The sequence below is a fragment of the Nannospalax galili genome, unplaced genomic scaffold (genome assembly GCF_000622305.1).
Source record: "Nannospalax galili isolate Female #2095 unplaced genomic scaffold, S.galili_v1.0 scaffold1233, whole genome shotgun sequence".
Lineage (NCBI taxonomy): Eukaryota > Metazoa > Chordata > Mammalia > Rodentia > Spalacidae > Nannospalax > Nannospalax galili.
In genome coordinates, this window is record NW_008333791.1 from 1,019,576 (window position 1) to 1,040,310 (window position 20,735).

General features: G+C 48.1%; 1 protein-coding gene across 3 annotated transcripts; it reads right to left on the reverse strand.

Moving 5' to 3' along the window:
* Positions 1 to 641: 641 nt before the first annotated feature.
* On the reverse strand, positions 642 to 8,089 carry Mob3c (MOB kinase activator 3C). 3 transcript variants are annotated; one of them, XM_008828526.3, is made up of 5 exons: positions 8,000 to 8,089; positions 7,583 to 7,662; positions 3,709 to 4,176; positions 1,353 to 1,555; positions 642 to 1,058 (listed from the first exon to the last, which is right to left on the reverse strand). In XM_008828526.3, exons 3-5 carry the CDS (start codon positions 4,124 to 4,126, stop codon positions 1,029 to 1,031), a joined length of 651 nt encoding a protein of 216 aa, XP_008826748.1. In that variant the 5' UTR covers positions 4,127 to 4,176; positions 7,583 to 7,662; positions 8,000 to 8,089; the 3' UTR covers positions 642 to 1,028. The 3 variants fall into 3 exon arrangements, with proteins under 3 accessions (XP_008826748.1, XP_029417163.1, XP_017652498.1); XM_029561303.1 differs by having other exon boundaries at positions 8,004 to 8,053; XM_017797009.2 differs by lacking the exon at positions 7,583 to 7,662 and having other exon boundaries at positions 8,000 to 8,087.
* Between the last annotated feature and the right edge of the window lie 12,646 nt (positions 8,090 to 20,735).

Below are 20,735 nucleotides of genomic sequence, written 5' to 3' on the forward strand. Positions count from 1 at the left end.
AGTTCCACTGGCTCTCTGGCAGAGGATTATTTTATGCTGGCCTTCAGGTCTGTAGGTTCTGGCAGATAGAGTAGCTGAGTCCCAGTTCAAGAGCCAGGGGACCTTGTACATGCAGGATCAACCCCAAACCCCAGAGGCTCATTGTTATCAGGCCCTCCTGGAGGCAGAGAGATGTGTAAAGCGAGACAACTCATGGGCATCCTTGGCTGAGAAAATTTGAGCCTACATAGTGGTGGGTCAGGGTTTAAGGAACTCAGGGCAAGGCTTCCCCTTTTAACCTCCACCCAGCTCCCCGTGACTCATGCTGGTGGAAGACGGTAGTCTGGAAGTTTCAGATGTACAATTCCAACTACAACCACATTTTCACACTTACACAAATGGTTAGATACCTGAACTGGGGGCATTGTGCTGTCACCCCTACAGCAGTCATGGTCTTCTGGTCCCAATCTCTTGACATCTACCTCTCTGTCCATCTACCCGTCCAATATGGAGGGACCTACTTTGTGCCAGGAAGCACCTAGCTCTCACAGACAAACCCCAGTCAAAATTCTCTCTCTCTCTCTCTCTCTCTCTCTCTCTCTCTCTCTCTCTAGGGTCTCATATATCCTAGGCTGACCTTCTCTCTCTCTTTCGCATCCCTGCCTGCTCAGATCCAGGTACTCACTCTCTTCTAACTTTTCTGTCATCACCTTAGCCATATCCATATTCCCCAAACAGACTTGGGAACTGCCATGGTAGGGTGGAACGGTAAAGTATCAGAGCAGAAACTTGGTAGCCTACCCCACTCTCAGGCTTATTGTGAGCGGTTTAACTCCTCTTTTTCTCCTGTTGCCTACTTGAAGCCCTCCCTTCTCCATTCACATGTGGGGGACACATAGGCAGACTCCTGAGAAGCCTAGAGGGTGGGTTTGTAGAGGGGTCCTATAGGCCTTCAGATTGCTCTACGAACAGGCTCCTGAGGGTTCCCTCTCCCAGCTACACTGTGTTCAGATGGTCCATCTGACAGGTGACAACATCCAGGTCTGGACTCAGTGACAGATCCTTTCTGTCATTTCCTTCTGTAGAGACACAAGGTAGGAAGGGTTAGTTTGAGCTCAGACCGCCAGGCAATCCCTTGCCAAACCATGGGTTTTAAAGAGTATACTCTTTCCCACTGAGCCGCAGATCATAGCAGCAGATCTGAGTTTGTAAACTGACATCTGAATGAATTCTCCATGAAAATACAGAATCCATTTAGTTGCGTCCCCTCATTTATCTACTTGGGTATTAAGAGTTTCTTATAGCAGGCAGCCTTTGGATCTGAAAACTCAGAGGACAGCCTTGCAGTGAAGGTAGTAGAGACTTAGCCTCACCAGTGGCTCCAGTTCCCGCTGGTCCACCAGGCTGAACTCTTGGATGAAGTAGTAAAAGTGCTTGTAGCAGGTGTTGACATGTGCCTCTGCCCCCATGCTGAGGATGCTGTCAAAGTGGTGGATGTAGACATGCACAAAGACTCGGAAGAGGCGGGTCAGAATCTTGGTACAGACCTGCTGGAAGTTCTTGGGGAAGGGAACTCCTGGGGGTGGAGAGGGATAGAGGGATCAACATCCTAAGGACAAAACTGCCCTTCCCCACAGGCAGCACTCATCACTTCGCAACACAGGTCCCTTAAAGCACGACAAAGCAAGAGATTTTGCTTTCTCCCATAGTTTCCTTTTTTGGGGGTAGGGATTAGTGCTGGGGATTGAACCCAGGCATTCATAGCACTGAGCTCCACACTTTTAAAAAAAAATATTTTATTATTTTTATTTTATGTGTATGAGTGTATTGCCTGCATGTATGTGAGTGCACCCGTGTCATGCAATGCTGTGGACGTCAGAAGAGGACTTTGGATTCCCCTGGAACTGGAGTTAAGGACAGTTTATAGCCACCATGTGGGTGCTGGGAACTGAACCCAGGTCCTCTACAAGAGCAGTCAGTGCTCTTAACTGCTGAGCCATCTCTCCAGCCCCTGTTCCACACTTTTTAATGGAGAATAAATTTGAAGATGCCTAACTCCTGCTCATCACCTTCCAGTTTGCCTAAAGCAGGGCTTTGCAAGCTTGTCAACTCTTCTTAGAGCATGATGAAACATGGCCTAACTTCTGTACAGAAATCTGCATCCTTGGAGACATGCACATCATCATCTCTTGCATAATCCAATGGGGAGTTCAGCAGGTGGGCCAGTTTTTATAAAGGCACATGCCTTTAATCCCACCACTAGGGAGGCAGAAGCAGGCAGATCTCTGTGAGTTCAAGGCCAGCCTGGTTTACATAGTGAGTCCCAGGCCAGCTGGGGTTACAGGGAGACCCTGTCTCAAACAGACCAATAAAATTAAATAAATAAAACAATAAAAATAAAAACATGGGCCTTCAGGACTAAGGCCTAATATCCTAGCAAAGCTTTATGATCTAATCTTGACCTCCCTTTCCAGCCTCACCTTCAATTCCTCTTCTTTTCAATATTCACAGAGCTGGCTCATACCCTAAGGCTAAAAATTATTACTTCAAAAACTAGTTCAGAGCTAGGGGTGATGGAGCACGTCTTTAATTCCAGCACTTGGGAGGCAGAGGCAGGTGGATTTCTGTGAGTTCAAGGCCAGCCTGGTCTATATAGCGAGTTCCAGCCAGCTGGGGCTACAGGGAGACCCTGTCTCAAAAGAAACCGAAAAAAAAAACAAACAAACAACCAAACAAAAAAACAAATTAGTTCAGCTATCAGTGAACTAATATAACCCAGGAATGTAGACTAGAAGGGAATAAGAGGCAGCATCATAAAGACACGTACCCTACATACCTCCACAGACCCTCTTCCTCCTCATTGCTCTCAGAGTTTGAGCTCTGCCTCCCTGGGAGTCCAGCCCAGACCACATACATTTATCCTATCTATCTAAACTATGGGTCATGGGGCCCACAAGACCTGAGTTCCAGTTCTAAATCCTTAGTAATTCAATGATCCTTCTCTTTCTTGGCCTCAGTTTCCCTATGTAAAATGAAGGGAATTGTTGGACATGATGGTTCAAGGAAATGACAGCTATGGCTGGGGAGGAGCAATGGGTTTAAACTGTGACTCAGAGCCCAGCTTTCCTCAGCATTCAGACTTCTTCCCTCTGGGCTTCACCACCTGCCCCACCCATTTGAATCCCATAGCCCAGGTTGGGGCTGCAACTCCAGTTGCAGGTGGGGCTGCTGTGATGAACACAGTATCATGCCTGCTCAGCTCCTCAGTGTGGAATCCAGACCAGGGTGACATCACTCATCTCCCCTCCCCACCCTCCCAGGCCCAGGCCCAGGTGAGATAAGACAATGCCCTATGGTCTGGGACCTAAAGCTCCAGTCTGAGGAAAAGATACCTTTTGGGCCCACCCAACTTCCAACCCTTCCCTCTCCCAGGGCCAGGAGTTAGAGGGAATTCCCAGGAGGCTGGAAGTCCAGACCAATCAAGACAAAGTGTTACAAATACCTTGGGGTACTTGTTCTGGAAGGTTCGATGAACCACTGTATTTGTGGTCTTGCTGGGGTGGTCACTAGCAGAACACTTATGCTTTGAATAAGAGCCATAAATGGGCGTCAGATACTCCTGGTTATGTTTGACCTTAAGCAAAACCCTGTCTCAATCCGTTTTCCTCTTCTACAATATGGGACTAACCCTTCTTGGCTAGGCTCTCTCTTGGCCCCAGTGTCACTTACCAACACGGGTGGGAAAGACATCCTCGTCATTGATGAGGCCCTCAATCCAGTCCATGAGCAATGCCATATAGAGGGGTGCTGAGAGCTTGGCAGGCCTGCGGTACTGACGCTCATCCTGCCAGCGGTACTCATAGCGGGGCCCACCAGCCATGACTGGGCAGCTGGTCTCACTGCAGTGCTCAGCCATGGTGCCATAGATGAGGTTGATTCGGTTGAAGAAGTCCACCACATGCACTGCGATCCAGTCATCAATGTTCTCCCCCGGCGGCAACCTCACCACACTGCGCAGGTCCAGGCCAGACTTGAGAGAGGCTTGCGCCTTCTTATACAGCTCAAAGCGCTGTGTGCCTGGCTCAAACCGCTTCCGGGGCCGGAAAGTCTTGTCCTTGGCAAACACTTGCTTTAGGCACAGTGCCATAGCCAGGCCCGGTGGAGCTGAGTGTCCAGGAGCAGGGACCTGAAGATGCCCTGCCAGGGGCGAGGGCAGGGGGAAGGAGGTGGTCAGGGCTTTATCAAATGGGTTTGACTTCCAAATACATCATTTCCCTCTCAGCTGTCAGCCTTGGGGCAATTACTGTACTCTCCACCTAGAACTCAAACCCTTATCCCCTAGGTCCAGTGCCCAATCTCCTTCCAGATACCTCAGCTCGCCCCTTGCTGGGGCCCCACATGCCTTTCATCTTTTTTGTTTCCACTATGCTTTCACTACATCTTGCAGAGGGTGTGGCCTGGGCTCCAAACAGGTGCTCATAGGACTTGACCATTATAGAAGTGGCAGAGGCTGCTGCAGGGTCCACTAGGGTACAGGGGCCTGCACAAGATGATCCCCACAGGCCAGCTGTACTGCGTGGGAGAGCCTGGCTATACTGTGCTAGGGGTGAGGGGGTGGTCGAGGACTCTGACTTCCTCTGGGATATCCCGAAGTACATCCGGCCACCGGGGATTCCCAGGGAGCAGAAGGGACTTTTCTACCCAAAATGTCCTTTTTTTCTTTACCCTGAAAGAGGAAAAGGCCCTCACATAGCCAGCTGGATGGCTTTTAATTGTGGCAGCAGGCACTGTAGGAGGAGGAAGTTGGCAGGGCTATAAGGATACTACTTCCTCTGACAAAGACTGGAACTCCTTCCCACCAAGCCCAGCCCCAAACCTGTGCCTGACACTCCAAGATTCCTAGCACACTTAATGCACCTGGCACTGGGGGCTGGGAGAGTGCAGTCAGACCCACCCTTGCTGGCCCATGAGGAGTTTAGAGAGGTTTTGCCTCTTAGAACTGAAGGATCCTAGACTCAAAATGGACTTCAGGGGGGCAGCAATCAGAGTCCTAAATAAAGAGGAGTCCTGGGATCTAGTCCCTGCTTCAAAATTGGCTTACTTGTATCACCTTGGATTTGGTCCATGCAAATTCTTGGACACCCTGATATAGCCAGGTTTCTGAGTATCTTAGTCATCTCATCTCCCCCAGAATGTGTGAGCTACTGGGAAATGCAGACCCAGACAACTGCCAAGAACTGAACAGCCAGCCACAAACTGAGCAGAGACCCTGAAGCACTAGGTAGAGTATAAAATAAGCATGGAGCTCAGGCTCCAGGCTGAACTCTGACTTGGCCTTGACCCTGGACAATCTGAGCCCTGACTCTAGTCCCACAATGAGGCTTGAAGACAGCCACAGACAAAGCTGCCCTTCATCTCAGACTGGCTGAGGTTTCCTTTCTCATTTTACCTTTGGTAACAGCTGTGTAAGGATTGGGGAAGAGGCAGGAATAAGGTGGAATTGGGCGTAACCAAAGGTATGGAATACAGGGGGATGTTACTTCTGGCAACAAATCAAACTTATGAAGACCCTTGGAACAGAGTTTCTTCCTTATAATTGCAACAGACAGATGGGATGTGACAACCAGGAAAAATGAGGGCAGTCTGAAGAGACAATTCTTGTCCTCTTGAAAGAAGCCTGAAGATGTGGAAGTTCCTCTCATCTATCCTGGTCCCCCAACTTCTTCCCAGAGAAGTGCCAGGGTAGAATCTGAGCTTCCTGAGAATAGAAGAGCTTTCTACACTTGACTACACTACCATCTCTCTTTTAAAGTCTGCCTGGGACAGGTGCTTCCAAAATTACACTGTGATCAGGTTCTCTACCTTGGTATGCCTCCCCCACCCATCTCTTACTATTGCCCTCACCCTACCTTTTAACGCTACATCCTACCTTTCCTGCTGCAACCCTCACCACCAGACACCCTGGGCTTCTCCTTGACCTCTGACCATGCCCCCACTCTCCTGGCTTGTGTCTTCTGCTGGTTCCTGCCTGTCTTTTACTCTATCAGGCCGAAAGCTACTTCCTTCCACAGCCTCGTCTACTGAGCCCAGATTTCACTCTTGTGTAGAAGCTGGGTCTTTGACCACTGCTGTCCCACCCCAGCCCAGTTTAAGTCAGGTCTGGCCCAGCTGGTAGTCGGGCTTCAGGGAAAACTTAGACTCAAAGAGTCTTAGAGCTGACTAGGGAGATGGCTCAGTAGATAAAGCAGTTGCAGTGCAAATATGTGGACCAGAGTATGGCTTCCCAGCACCCATGAAAAGCCTGGCAGATGTGGCAACCCTCTGTAATTCCAACACTCAGGAGACAGAAGCAGAGGATCCCCGGGGCAAGCTGGCTAGCTAGACTAGCCAGAATTGTGAGCAGGTTCAGCAAGGGACCTTGCCTTGTTTAGCAAGATGGCTCAGTGGGTAAAGGTGTTTGCTGCCAAGCCTGACCACTTGAGTTTGATTCCTGGGACCCACATGGCAGGAGAGAACTGACTCCCACAAGTTGTCTTCTGACCTACACATGTGCATCATGGTACAAGCACTCACAAATAATAAATAAATAAATGTAATTTAAAAATTAAAGAGAGTCAGGTGTGGTGGCACATGCCTTAATTCCAGCACTCTGGAGGCAGAGGCAGGTGGCCTTCTGTGAGAATGGAGGCCAGTCTGGTCCTCATAGCGAGTTCTAGGCCTCCTGGGGCTACAAGGAGACCCTGTCTCAAAAAAATAAAAAAAATATATAAATAAAAATAAAAAGATAAAGAGAGACTTTGCCTTATTAAAGTAGAGAGCATTTGTGGAAGACACTTGATATCAAGTTTAGGCATCAATACACATATCACACAGGTACACACACACCCTCACACACATGCACACACACACCAAATACATAAGCCTAAAAAAGTCTTAGAGCTGAAATAGCTCTGAGAAATAACTGTTCCGAGCCACATGAGCAGATGAGAAAACTGAGGCCCAGAAAGGGGATTTAAGGAATCTGCTGTTCATAGCAAGTTAAAAGAAGTGGGGACTGGAATAAGGAGGGGCTTAGTCTGTGGCCAGGTGCAAAGGCCCCCTTTTCTGCTGTTTGGCCACCGGGCTGTGTAGATAAGCCCAGAGGAAGGGAGCAGAGAAGTGCAGCATTTTCCCTACCCATCAGCCAACCTGCTTCCTACCCAAAACACAGCCCCCTCTCCCAGCGAGTTGGGTGTTCTGAGGACAGAGCGGGAGTCCCACCTCCCTGCTATAGGCCTGGAACTTTTTCCAGAAAGAATAGGCTTTGGAGGTGGGTACAGGAGGTAAGCTAGGAGAGCTGGTCCCCTCCTACTCATGTCTGTTATTGCTGTCCAGGACACACCCTCATGCCTTCAAGATTGTTTCTCACAGAACCTCTGCCCTCCTTTTCCCTGCCCCTTCTATCTTGAAACCTCCACTTTCAGTGTTGGTGTGTGAGTGGCCAGTGGCTTGCTCACTCCTTGACTGAGCATCTGGGATAGGAGTGTTCCAGCTTCTCAAATGAAGACCCCTGGCTGACTGACCCTGCCCTTTCCTAATATTTGGCCCCTTGTCAGGGACACACCTGCCCTTCCCCTGGGCTTGGCTCAGGATCTCAGTCAGAAGATGGCCCCAGCTTGAACTCAGAATCCAGCCAGGAATGCCCTGTAGAAGAAGATCGGAGCGAAAAGTAGAGGAAAAGACTCAGCGCTTGGCAGCCATGCTCACCCCCACCTTCCCCAGACTAAGAACCTCCCAGTACCACCAGCTGTCAGGGCCAAACGGGTCATAGGACCCAGAGGCGCCAGTCTGACATTTCCGCTCTCGAAGACACGCCCCCCAGCACCCCCACCGCCCATCCCCGGACTTCTCCGACCCCGGACTCCAGGCTGAGAACTGTGGCCAGCCTGCCTTTGGGCCAGGGTCGCTTCCGGAAGGTGCCACTCCGGGCCCAAGAATAGAAAGTGGAAGCAAGACTGGGCCGCGGAGACGCGGCGCTCACCCACGCGGTCCGTCCGGGTGTTCCAGCCCTCGGGCCGCGGTTATACCGCGCCGCGCTGGGTCGCCCTCCAACCTGTAGCAAAACCCCGCCCGCCTGCCCCGTCGGGCCGCGGCCGCCGTCCGGCCCACCCGCGAGGCCACGCCAGCTCCGCCCCGGGCTCAGCCACGCCGCGGCCACGGGGCGGGGAGGGGCGGGGAAAGGGACCCCCCCAACCCCAGTACACAGGCCTCTCCCTCTTTCCGGGAAGTCCCTGTCGGGCTCACAGCCTCCGCGGAGGGCAGAGGACTAGCTCAGCTGCCCTCTGGGGGGCTCTGGATCTTCCTTACGGAGGCAGCCTCAGATTCCTAGACTGTAAAATGGGGACAAGTCCAGCTTTTATCTGAAGCAGAAACAAAGAGGCTGCTAGAGAAATGGTGGTTTTCTTGCCCTCCTGGAGTCATGCGTGCCCCACTTGTCTCTAAAAACTCAAGGATCAGAGCTGTCTTTCCGTGACTGTGTGCTCAGCCTCCAGCCCACTATTACACATAGCACTCAAAACCCCATTTGAATGAGTGAATGACTTGGTAGGGATAATAATTCCTGAGAGTACCCTCCATGAAAGCTCAAATAAGCCGACTTCACCTTCCTCACTGGGGCTTGGAGAACTTGTCAGCTCGGTTGGTTCTCCTCACTCCACCCCAAACCATCCCATTTCCTACCTTTTAAGGTCTCAGTTGTTTCCTCTTCCAAATAGCTTCTTTCCCTCATTGCAACAAGTTCCAATCCTCTCTCTCTCCTCTCTCTCTCTCTCTCTCTCTCTCTCTCTTTCTCTCTCTCTCTCTCTCTGGTCATTTTGAGACAGGGTCTCCCTGTAGCCCCAGCTGGCCTGGAGCTCACTATGTAGACCAGGCCTCTGCCTGCCTGCCTCTGTTGGGTAAGTAAAGGCCTGTGCTACCACACCCAGCTTCCAGTCCTTTCTATACTTGATCTGGATTGCCTACTTGTCTACCTCTATTCCTCCCCTGAGAACAGGCAGATAACGCCACATCAGTGCTCAGTAGACATCATTGTTCACGCCTAGAAACTTCTGTCTGGGATAAGAGGGGAAATAGGAGACTTTCTAGATCAGGTGGGTGTGTGGTTAATCTTCATTGTCAACTTGACTGGCTTTAGAATTGTTAAGGAGACACATCTCTGGGAGTGTGTGTGTGTGTGTGTGTGTGTGTGTATGTGTGTGTGTGTGTGTGTGTGTGTGTGAGAGAGAGAGAGAGAGACAGAGAGAGACAGAGAGAGACAGAGACAGAGAGAGAGAGAATTTCCAGAGAGGTTTAATAAAGGATCCCTGAATGTGGATCACAGCATTCCCACTGTCTGGACTGGATGTAAAAGGGAAAAAAGAAAAACAGCCAGGCAAGCACCAGCATTCATGCTTCTGTTTCCTGACCACATACATAACCTGGCCAACCTCCTTGTGCTCCTGCTGGCACAGCTTAGAGCCGCTCTCCCTGCCATGCTTTCCCCATCATGATGGACTGTATCCTCAAATTGGAGCCAAAATAAACCCTTTCTTAAGTTGCTTTCCCCAGGTATTTTGCCATAGCAGTAAAAGTAAACTGGGTATGGTGGTGAAGGCCTTTAATAGCACTCTGGAGGTAGAGGTAGGTGGATCTACATAGGTAGAGGTAGGTAGAGGCAGGTGGTCAGCCTGATCTACATAGTGAGTTCCAGGCCAGATGGGGCTACAGGGAGACCCCTCACAATACCCCTCCCCCAAAGTAACTAGTACAGATGGCTATGGCAGACAGCTGGGCTGCCAAAGTCAGCTTTACCCTGGGAGGAGTAAATGGTGAACAGCCATGGGTAGGGGATGGAGGCTGTAGGTGGTCTCTTACCATGGCATGGATGCCCCATTGGGTTCCCCTTGGGTCTGGATTTGTTTGCTTAGTGGCATGAGAACACATTTAGATCCTTAAGAATTTTAGCTCAGGGGCTAGAAGGATGGTTCAGCGGTTAAGGGCACTGGCTGCTCTTCCAGAGGACCTGGGTTCGATTCCTAGCACCCATATGGTGGCTAACAATCGTCCATAACTCCAGTTCCAGGGTATTCAACACCCTCTTCTGGACTCTGTGGGATTTACATGACATGTGTGCACTTACATACATGTAGGCAAAGCACTCAAACACATAAAAAAATTTTTTTTTAATTTGTGGTCTTTTTGAGACAGTGTCTCCCTGTAGCCCCAGCTGGTCTGGAACTCACTAATGTAGGCCAGGCTGGCCTTTGAACTCACAGAGATCTGGCTGCCTCTGCCTCCCGAGTGCTGGGACTAAAGTTGTGTGCCACCAGGCCTGGACCAATCAAAAAATTTTTAAAAAGAGAATTTTAGCTCAGAATTGAGGATTCATTCTTTGTGTGAGGGCTTATTTCTGCTCCAGCCTAAAGTTCTCTGTATTTTTATGTCTGAGTCAATCTAGACCCAATCTCCTATAAACAAATACATATTGAGGGAATTCACATTTACCATTTAATTTGATAAACTAATCAGTATCTTTTGTTGAGATTGATAGTGCACTGTGATCAGGGGATTGGGCGATGAATCAGTCACTGAACTCAGGTGCTGACAGGTCAACAATTGGGACAGAACACATATAGATAGCAAGGTCAGAGCTTAGTCATCCAGAAGTGAGAAGGGGATAATGTAATGCATTGATAGCTGACTACTAGACAAGAGTGGGGTGTCCCAGGAAACAAATGGAGTTCCTGAGTATAATAAAGTCACTGCTTTATAGGTATAGTTAGGGTGTAGGGAAACCATGTAGCAAGTGTATAACCAAAGAGGTAGCAAAGGCAGTGGGTAGCTGTCAACAACATTAGGCTGAGATACATGGAGTGGGAGATGATGAGAGGGCTACAGCAAGCTCCGTGGCCCAATGGAGAGGGTGTACCCAGCCCGCAGCAGTCATAAGGGGAGGACTCTCGGTCAATAAGGGCCTCATTTTCCTCTGCCTTTCCTCCCATCTCTGAGGGTCCCCATAGCTGAATCACATCAGAAGCCAAGGACAAGGGAACCTGTTGTTGTAGCCCAGCCTCCTGGATGCAGAGCTAGGTAGAGGGCAAAGAGTCATCTGGAGGAGTAGTGTGGGGTCAAGGATAACTTAGAACTAGAGGTGATGACTTAAAAACTGCTTGTGTTTTCCTTCATTTTTAAGCACTTTACAAATGTCATAATTTCCCCTCTAACTCTTGGATGATTTAGAAGTTGGTTTTTAGTTTCTTAACCTATGGAAGGGTTATGTTTTTCTTGTTGATTTCCACTTACACTGCCTTGTGGTCAGAGATCTTAGTCTGTGAGATTCTTTGGAATTTGATGCAACTTCCTGTGTGGCTTTGTACATGGTCATTTTCTGTACTTCCGAGCTAGGTTTTATAGAGCAGGCAGGAATTTGGTGAAGAGTGAAAAGCACACTCTTACCCTGTGGAAATTGTAGGTTTTCCATTCTGAAGGAATTTCATCTGCATACTCCTGGATGTCTGTGGGACAGGAGACAGAAGAATTGGGGCGGCGGGAACAACCAGGGGTAGCCAAGTTCCTCAAATGCCTGTATGCTTTCAAGAAGACCCAGACCTTGCAGACAAAGTCCTCACTTTACTGTGTATTTGCTGTGTGACATTGGGTTAGTCTTGTCCTCTCTGATGGCCCACTGTAATCCTATAGCACTCACTGAATGCATATACAGCAAAGGCACTGTTCCCTGCCACTGTGTCATAAATGTGCTAAGTAGCACCAGAGGGCTCAAACAGGACCCATGCCAAGTGCTACTCCAAGTGCCTTATCAGTACTAGCTTTCAGCCCCATTCCCCTTTGGGCCAGCACCCAGTGACTCCACAGGTAAAGGGTGGCCTCTTCTTGGGGACTATCCAGTCCCTCCCATGCCAGGAGAGGTCCCCATCTCTTTCCTGAAATGAGTTACTGTCCCCCCAGTTTACTTTACCAAGCATTGGGCATCTACTAGAGCTTTTAGAGTCATCCCTCTCTTCATTCACCTGAGAAAGTTTCTAGTTCTGCTTCTGCCCTTTCCTGCCCAAGAGGCAGGATCTCTTAATATCTGTTATTATTCTCCTATTGAGAGAAAGCATGGCAGTCAGAGGAAGGGAGGTGAGACTTCCTTTAGCAGGAAGAAGACAAAGTTCAAGGAAATATGACCAGAGAAGACAGGATTGACAAGGATGTACATTAAGATTTAGTGTGACCTTGGACAAGGCAATTATTCTCTTTGAGCCTATTTCCTCTTCTCTAAAATAGAAACACCTGCTCCACTGAAGAGCTGTTAATGTGACAGCTCTTGTAAACAGCAGAAGGCTGGCCAGTCTGTTTCAGGGGTGCTGCCTTCAAGGCATTTGTGTAGAACTAGGATTGAGTTTATTCTGGAGCCCTGAAGGACAGCAGCAAGGGCTCAGATGACATGAGGGGTCACTGGCACACTCGAGCTGTCCAGACATGAAGCCTGATGGGACGGAGGTACTCCCTTTTGGGAGGGAGATGTATGAGCCGAAGTGGACCAGCCCCTTGTGATAACATGTTCAGTGTCTTTCATTACTTTGAAGGGTAGGAAGGACACTTGGCTCCAAGAACCTCAGCCTCCCACGTTCTTCTCTCCAAAGTCCTCCTCCCTTCCAGCTCTCCCCTCCCACTTTTTAGGTTTAGGATTGGGAGTGAGACTTCTATAGCTTGTGATAGAAGCCTGGTTTGCATAAATTGAGAAAATTCATATTTCCCCAGACCTGAACCTCAGCATAGTTCTGAGAGACACTGATAATCCTTCTCGTGGGTTAGTTCCCAGTCCAGGGGCACCCCAGGAATGGAGGTAACAGTTGGGAAGTGGCTTTCACCAGTGTCCCAGGTTCAGCCTTTCATATAAAAGCTGCACAAAAAAGTTCAGTTCAACCCTATCCCCTCCTTTGCCACTGTGGGTCCTCAGCCTTAGCTTCTAGGGCCACCTGCCTAAAGCACTCAGTTCAAAGCCCTTCTACAGGAAGACTCCTTGAACTACCTCAGTCCCCACGGTACTTTATTCTTTCTTCCACAGTGTCTTTTCTCCAAGTGTAGTCAATAACACCTGCCTTAGAGTTGCCATTGGGGCCATGGTGGGGGCCTTATAGTTTCCAGAGGACAAGAGTGGTATTTTGGGGTAATAATAGTAGGAAATTAGTGCAGTTTTAACATGTAAAGAGACAGCATGGCAGGATGCAAACTGTACGTTCAATTTTCATCTGTTTTCCATTCAAGTATTTGCTGAGGGCCTATTAAGAGGCACTGTGTTTGGGCTAGGAGCAGACCTGACTTGTGCAGCTCAGTTGTCTAAGGAACTCTCATTGACCTAAGTGTTCCACTTCCTAGTTGAGAAGACGAGACCGCAATGGAACATTAGTGAGCAAACAGGTCGCGGAAAGGGGGTGGCTCTTACAGAAGGAAGGGTCCTTAGATGTCACATAGTCCCATCTCATTGAAGTACATGGAAAAACTGAGGCACAGGGATTGGTCTGAGGCTAAATCATAAAAAAAAAAATCCTTCAGTTGAAACTTTATTGACCGGTGCTTGAGATGTATATTCTCATTTCTCCCTTCTGGCAACCTGGGAAGTGTATGTTTTTACAGCTTTGAAATTGTCTTCCCTCCAGAGGAAAGATGGAGGAGTGGGAGACAGTTCCACCATGTGGCATACAGGGGCTGAACACCTGGATAAGGTCCCAAACTCCACCCCCCCGAAAGTTCTCCCTGGGTCCCCTCCAGCTGCCATGTCTAGGAGATGGGAAGACTGTGTCAGTTGCAGCTAACAGGCAGCAGTTCCGCAGTGGGTGTGGTTCACTTCTTGGTGGAGACTCACTCTGACCCATGGAGTCTGGCTTCCATGCCAAGTACAGCTCGTGACTTCCTGTAGTTGTTATCTAGCTTATCGCCAGGCTGTGTATGAGGTTTATCAAGAAGCAGGTTGGGGAGTTCACCTCACCCAAGGCTGAGCGGACCAAGGGTGTGTTCTCTTCTAGGGGTCTTCCTGAATAGCCCCAGCTGCCCAGAATCAGTCTCCTCAAGAATAGCTGTTGACACAAAAAGTTCTTGCTGTTTTGCAGATGTGCTCCTTGGTTAAACCCACAGAGATTTTTGTTTTCCCTTTTGCACTATAAACCTTTAAAAGTGGATTTATATTTATTTTACTTCCTCCCATGGGACCCTTCAACAACTCTTAACAGTTGTAAGAAATCTTTTGCTGAGGCTGGAGAGATGGCTCAGCGGTTAAGAGCACTGTCTGCCCTTGCAGAGGACCCAGGTTCGATTCTCAGCACCTACATGGCGGCTATGAACCATCCTTAACTCCAGTTCCAGGGGAATCCGAAGCCCTCTTCTGACCTCCGCGGCATTGCATGACATGAGTGCACTCACATACATTCAGGCAATACACTCATACACATAAAATAAAAAATAATAAATAAATTATTTTAAAAAAAAGAAATCTTTTGCCTCACAAAGTGTTTTTACTACCCTGGTCAATTTTGAGTCCTTCTACAACCAGGAGAGGTGAATATTGACTCCAAAAGGAGAAATGACTTTGCTGAGAAGCACAGGCTGAAAACGAACAGCTAGGACTCAAACCCATGCCTGATCACAGGGTCAACACTTCTGCCTCATATCAACCAAACACTTAGCAAATGTATTGCTTAAAGAGCTAGCTTATATACCAGAGAGCTAGAGAAAGGAGAAAAAATCAGCTGTAAATGAGCTAGTCACTTCCAAAAATGCTGTCCTCGGAAAGTGATTTGTACCTACATGCATGTTAAAGCAATTAACAGCATTACGTACACTGGCCACCCTCAGAAACCTTGACCCTCCACTAGATTCCTCACTCTTTTTTTGATACCATTGTATAATCTGCTGGGATAGGTCATATTCCACACAATTTACAGCTGCCACCCAAGGGAGAAAGTCATTTAGTGTGAGCTGAGATAGGTGCTGTGAGAGGAGACAGAAATAGGAAGGCTGTGCTGGATAGCTTTAGTGTCAACTTGACACACCTGGGTTGAAGGAGCCTCAATTGGGGAACTGCCTCCATAGGACTGGCCTGTGGCCATGTCTGTGGTGCATCTTCTGATTGATGAGTGATATGGGAGGGCCCAGCCCACTGTGGTGGTGCCACCCTTGGGCAGGTGGGCCTGTGTTGCATAAGAAAGCAGGCTAGGGGCTGGAGAGATGGCTCAGTGGTTAAGAGCTGACTGTTCTTGCAGAAGGCCCAGGTTCGAATCCCAACACCCACGTGGCAGCTAACAACTGTCCTTAACTCCAGTTCCAGGGGATCTGACAGCTTCTTCTGTCCTCTGCAGGCATTGCACAACATGGGTGCATTTACCTACATGCAGGCATAACACTCATACATTAAATAAAAATAATAAAATATTTTAAAAAAATGAAAGAAAGCAGGCTAATCAGGGGCCGGGGAGCAGGCCAGTAAGCAGTGTTCCTCCATGGCCTGTGCTCCTCCAGGTCCCTGCTCTGAGTTCCTATCTTGGGCTCCCTGATGAACTGTGACCTGGGAGATGTAAGACAAATAAACCCTTTCCTCCCCAAGTTGGTATTGGTCAGTGTGTTTTGTCACAGCGATGGAGAATCAAACTAGAACAGAGGCCAAGCACAGAAAGTGAAAATAAGGAAGAAAATAGAAAGCTCTCCAAGGGTCACTTGCCTTCTAGAGTGGGGGCTGCTTACTTCTAGAATGAATGCCTGAAGCAAACCACCACCAAGAGACCTTGAGCACAGTCTCCTTTCTGTAGGGACACCCAGTGGACACAGTGCAGGCTGCTGGCTCTGAAACAAACTGAGAAGGGTGAGAAAGTCCCAGCTAATAAATCCCAGCTCCAATGGGGTGTGAGTTTCCCAATGAGCTCTGTATCTGGCTTCCCATCAATTCTGTTACTCCCCCCACAGCTGCCTGCCTGGCTTTCCATACATCATCCGCCTCTGCTTGCTAACCATAGGCGAGGACAAATGCACACAGGATGGATGGAGGGCTGCAGCCTGTACAGGCAATACGCAATTCACAGAAGCACAGGGGTCAGGCCTAGATAATCCAGTGCTACAGCTAATATAGCATTTGGCTTCAGGGGTCATGAGCCAGGGAAAGTCTCAGCTCTCAAAGTCGAACAAGGAAAACATCTGGGCCCCACAGGTCTAAAGGCCCCTGTTTTTCCTTTGTGTCCCACTGAGGTCCTTACTTGAGGCATGCTAGCGATAGTGTTTCATTCTGGAAAATTTCCCTAAAGCCAGATCATTACCAAATTTTCTTTGTTTTGTTTTTAAAAGATATTTCTTAGTTGGGTTATTTGGGACCAAAGTACAAAGAAAATTTTGTATAGACAGGAGGAATGCTGACACCAACATCCTGTGTGACCTTAGGAAAGTTACTTTACCTGGTTTGGGCCCTTTTTCATCAGATGTAAAATTAAAATACAATCACTAACTTACTATAGGGATTCCAAAAAAAGATGAGCTTGGGGAAGAGAGGGACAGGGAGAGTGGGGAGAGAGGGGAGAGGGGAGAGGGAGAGGAAGAGAGAGGGAGGGAGAGAAACAGAGAAATAGGAGGAGGAGGAGAAAGAGAGGGAGGAGAGAAGCCAAGAGGGAGGGATAGTTTTCCAGTCCTCTACCAGAAAACCAACAGAATCCACAGCTCAGTAGTAGGTCCCAAGAACTGACATCTTTGACAAAAATTTTAGGTGTTTCTGATGCGTAGTCAGTGGGAAAATGACACGATCAGATGGATAAGGGTTCTTTAAGCTATAAACAGTTATGTCTAAGTTGACAGAGAATTAGAGATTTTTATTTTCATTTTAAAATATTTTATTATTTTTATTTCATGTGTATGAGTATTTTGCCTCCATGTATTTAAGTGTACCACATGCATGCAAGGCCCCCAGAAGCCAGAAGAGGGGGTGTCAGATTCCCTGGAACTTGAGTTATGGACAGTTGTTAGCTGCCATATGGGTGCTAGGAATTGAATCTGGGTCTTCTGGAAGAACAGCAAGTGTTCTTAACTGCCGAGCCAGCCCTCCAGCCCCTAAATAGAGATTTTAAAGATAAGCCATACTTAAATAATGACACAAGTTTATACCTTGAACCCAAACTGTTCGGGGTCCAAGGAATTCCCCAAACTGACCACTCAGATACTGAGTCTCAGTAAACAGAAGCGCTTTATTGAGGCCAACCAGCTGGGGACATAAACAGTCTCCGGAGCTGTACTGTGACCCCGAGCAGTGAAAACCAGGCCTTTTAAGCAGAAAACCCACAAAAACCACAAAGCAGGGGATATCCATAGAAAATACACACAGAATAACCAGGAAAGGATTGGAACAATCTAGGGCTGATTTCCAGAGACTTTACCTATATAGCCATTGGCTGTCTTACCTGGGGCAGAACGTTCTTTCTCTTCTGCCCCAGATTATTCTCATAGAAACCATACACAGATGTATCGGGTATACTGCCATTGGCTAGCTTACCTGGGGCAGAATATTCTCCCTCTTCTGCCCCAGACCATTTCCATAGAAATCATAAACAGATACCAGGAAAGGGTTTGAACAATGGTCAGCTTATTCTCATAGAGACCATACACAGATGTATCAGGTATACTGTCATTGGCTAGCTTACCTGGGGTAGAATTTTCTCTCTCTTCTGTCCCAGACCATTTCTGTAGAAACCATAAACAGATACCAGGAAAGGGTTTGAACAATGGAGGGGATTTCCAGAGTCAGGTGGAAGGCAGCTTTTTCTCAGAGGTCTGAGGGGTACTCTCCTTCATTCCCCCCTTTTGTTTTTGGAAATTCTTGAATCAAACCATTGATTCATATGGGTTGTCTAGGGGGTTGTAATGGGCTCGCATTAATTCATATGTAGTGTCTAGGGGATTATAATGGGCCCTCATAACCATCAGTTGTTCAGTAGAGACCCTTTGTTTAACAAACTTAACTAGAGCATTTAGGATACAGGGTCCAAAGATTAACAATGCTATAAAGATTAAGAGAGGACCAGCTATTGCAGTGATAAGGGTGGTAAGCCAAGGTGACCAGGAGAATAGAGACTCGAACCAGTTCTGGGAAACTTTTTGAAGTTCTTGTTCTAGGAGACTCTGTTTTACCTTTGGCAGGGTGTCCTTAATTATACCGGAATGATTGGCACAAAAACAACATGTTTCTCCTAGAGCCATACAGAGTCCACCCTCCTTAAGAAAAAGTAGGTCTAAGCCCCTTGTATTTTATAGGACTACTTCAGCTAAGGAGTCCATTATCTGAGTCCATTGTTCTAAATAGGAAGCGGTGGCATGTAATCTCCTGATACCTTTATCAACTTGTTCACTTAAAACTTTTAAGTTTCGGTCGCTCGTGACCCAGTCTGCCATTCCGATGGCAGCAGACCCAGCTATCCCTGTCCCCACAAGGAGAGGAACCAAAATGGAGGCTTCCAGAGCTCTTCAAGGCCGAGAGAGACCCATATGATGTCTTCCAGCATTCCCCTCATAGTAATAAACCTGGGGCATAACGTGTACTAGTACACAAAATTCCTGTTTTCCTATGAAATACTGGGAGTGTAAACATGGGGTTAGGCCAGAGGAGCAGGCAAACCAAGTGGAGCCGGGGGGCTGCAAGCAACTGGGTGTCTCCTATAGATCAGGTGTTTCCTGGCACTATAAAGGATTGATTACAAACCTTGAGATAGGGGGAAGTAGTTAACGGATATTCTTTTGACATAAAGCATAGCCCCTGCCCCTTCAAATCCCCTAGGATGAAAGTAGTTTCCCAGGGACATGAAGCAGTGTCATTCAGGGGCACTATTTTTAATTCTTGTCTTTTTGCAGTGAGAGCAAAACCTATGTAGTAGGGTGGTTGGGGATCCAGGCAGAGCCAGCAGTCTTTCACAGTATTTATGAGGGGCTCTCCGTCTAGAAGGGGAGAGAAATCTTCATCCCTCAGAGGTGTTGGCCTTCCATTCGGGAGAATGGTCAGGCTGGAAATCAGTTTAGTCGGGGTTTCTGAAGGAGGAGGGGGGCTGAATCAGGTTTAAGTTCTGCCAAAGGTCCTATAGGTCAAGGTGGTACGGGTTTTGGGAATGTTTGAATTGTAAATACGGTTCCAGGGTCTACGCCAGATACATAGACCCTCAGTCCCCATGTGCGGCCTGTGTCCCATTGTTCTAGGGTTATAATAAGAGGGTTACAAATCTTGGGGACTGTACAAGACGTATTTTTTTAAATTGAATATTTATGTATAGATCTTGTTGCTTCAACCATGTCGGGGCCCATGTTTCACATCCCTAGTATGCACAAAAGTAACTGCCCTCATCATCACAACTAGTCCCAGTTTTGGCTGGGCATGCATAGAAGGCCGTTCCCAAGGTCTTCTCTGCATGTATGGTGCTGGCTCTGCATCCAGTAGCAAGGAGGGATGTTTGTCCAGATGCTCCTGACATTGCTATTGCTACTGATCCCCCAAAGGATCCCCCATAGACACTGTGGGCCTTCAATTGTTTTAGGGAGCCTAGTGTCGGCCATAAGGAACACATGTCAGTTTTAAATTGGGGAGCAACTTGAGGGCTAGGAGATGTAACTTCCATAATAGATTTTCCTGTTTGTGTATCCGATAATCTCCAAACGTAAGTCTGGGGTTGGTCCTTTCCACTGAGGGGCCAGTGTCTGCTTCTGATGGTGTCTTATCCAGACAATGTCTCCAGGTTGGTAAGGATGTGGAGTACCAGGGGCAGTTCGTGCACATGCCAGATCAGGGGGTAGAGATGCTCCTGTACCATCTGTTATGCCCTAATAGACTGGAGGATTTCATGATTAGATATTTCAGCCAACAGTTCTGACTTTAATCTTGGGACTAGAGGAGGGGGTCTTCCGAAAAGAATCTCAGAAGGAGTTATTCCCTGAATATAGGGGGAGTTTCCAGCCCTGAGGAGGGCAAAAGGGAGGAGAGTCACCCAGTCTGCGCCAGATTCTTAATTTAGTCAAGGTCTCCTTAAGAGTCCGATTCATCCTCTCTACCTGTCCTGAACTCTGGGGAGGGTTTACACAATGTAGTTTCCAATATGTCCCCAGGGCCTTTGCTAAGGCCTGAATTACCTGAGAGATGAACGCTGGTCCGTTGTCAGATCCTAACACCAGGGGCATTAGGATACCAAACCTGGGAATGAGTTCATCTAGCAACTTCTTGGCAACTGTGGTTGCCGTTTTCTTCTTGGTCGGAAAAGCTTCTACCTATCCTGAAAAAGTGTCTACAAAAACCAGTAAATATTTATATCCAAAATGTCCTGGCTTTACCTCAGTGAAGTCCACCCCCCAGTGGAGTCCAGGTGCAGTCCCTCTTTCACGTTTTCCTGAGGATTTATCATTTTTTGGGTAGGCATTAGTCATCTGCATGCCATACATCTGGAGGTGATGTCCTGTCCTGTGTGGAGGAAGGAAACTGGAAGCATCTGGTTAGTAATAACCTGATCTTTTCTTTTCCCATGTGGGTTCCTTCATGGAGTTGGCAAACTAGCATTTCTCCCAGGTGGTGGGAGAGGATGACCTTGTCATCTGCAGTGTGTCTCCATCCCGAGGAGACATACCCATTTGGAATTGTCTGGAAATATTTGTCATCCTCTTCTGTGTATGAAGGCTCTTCAGGTAACGTAGGATCTGGCAGGGCTAGGAGAGCAGGTTCAGACGGGGATTCTGCT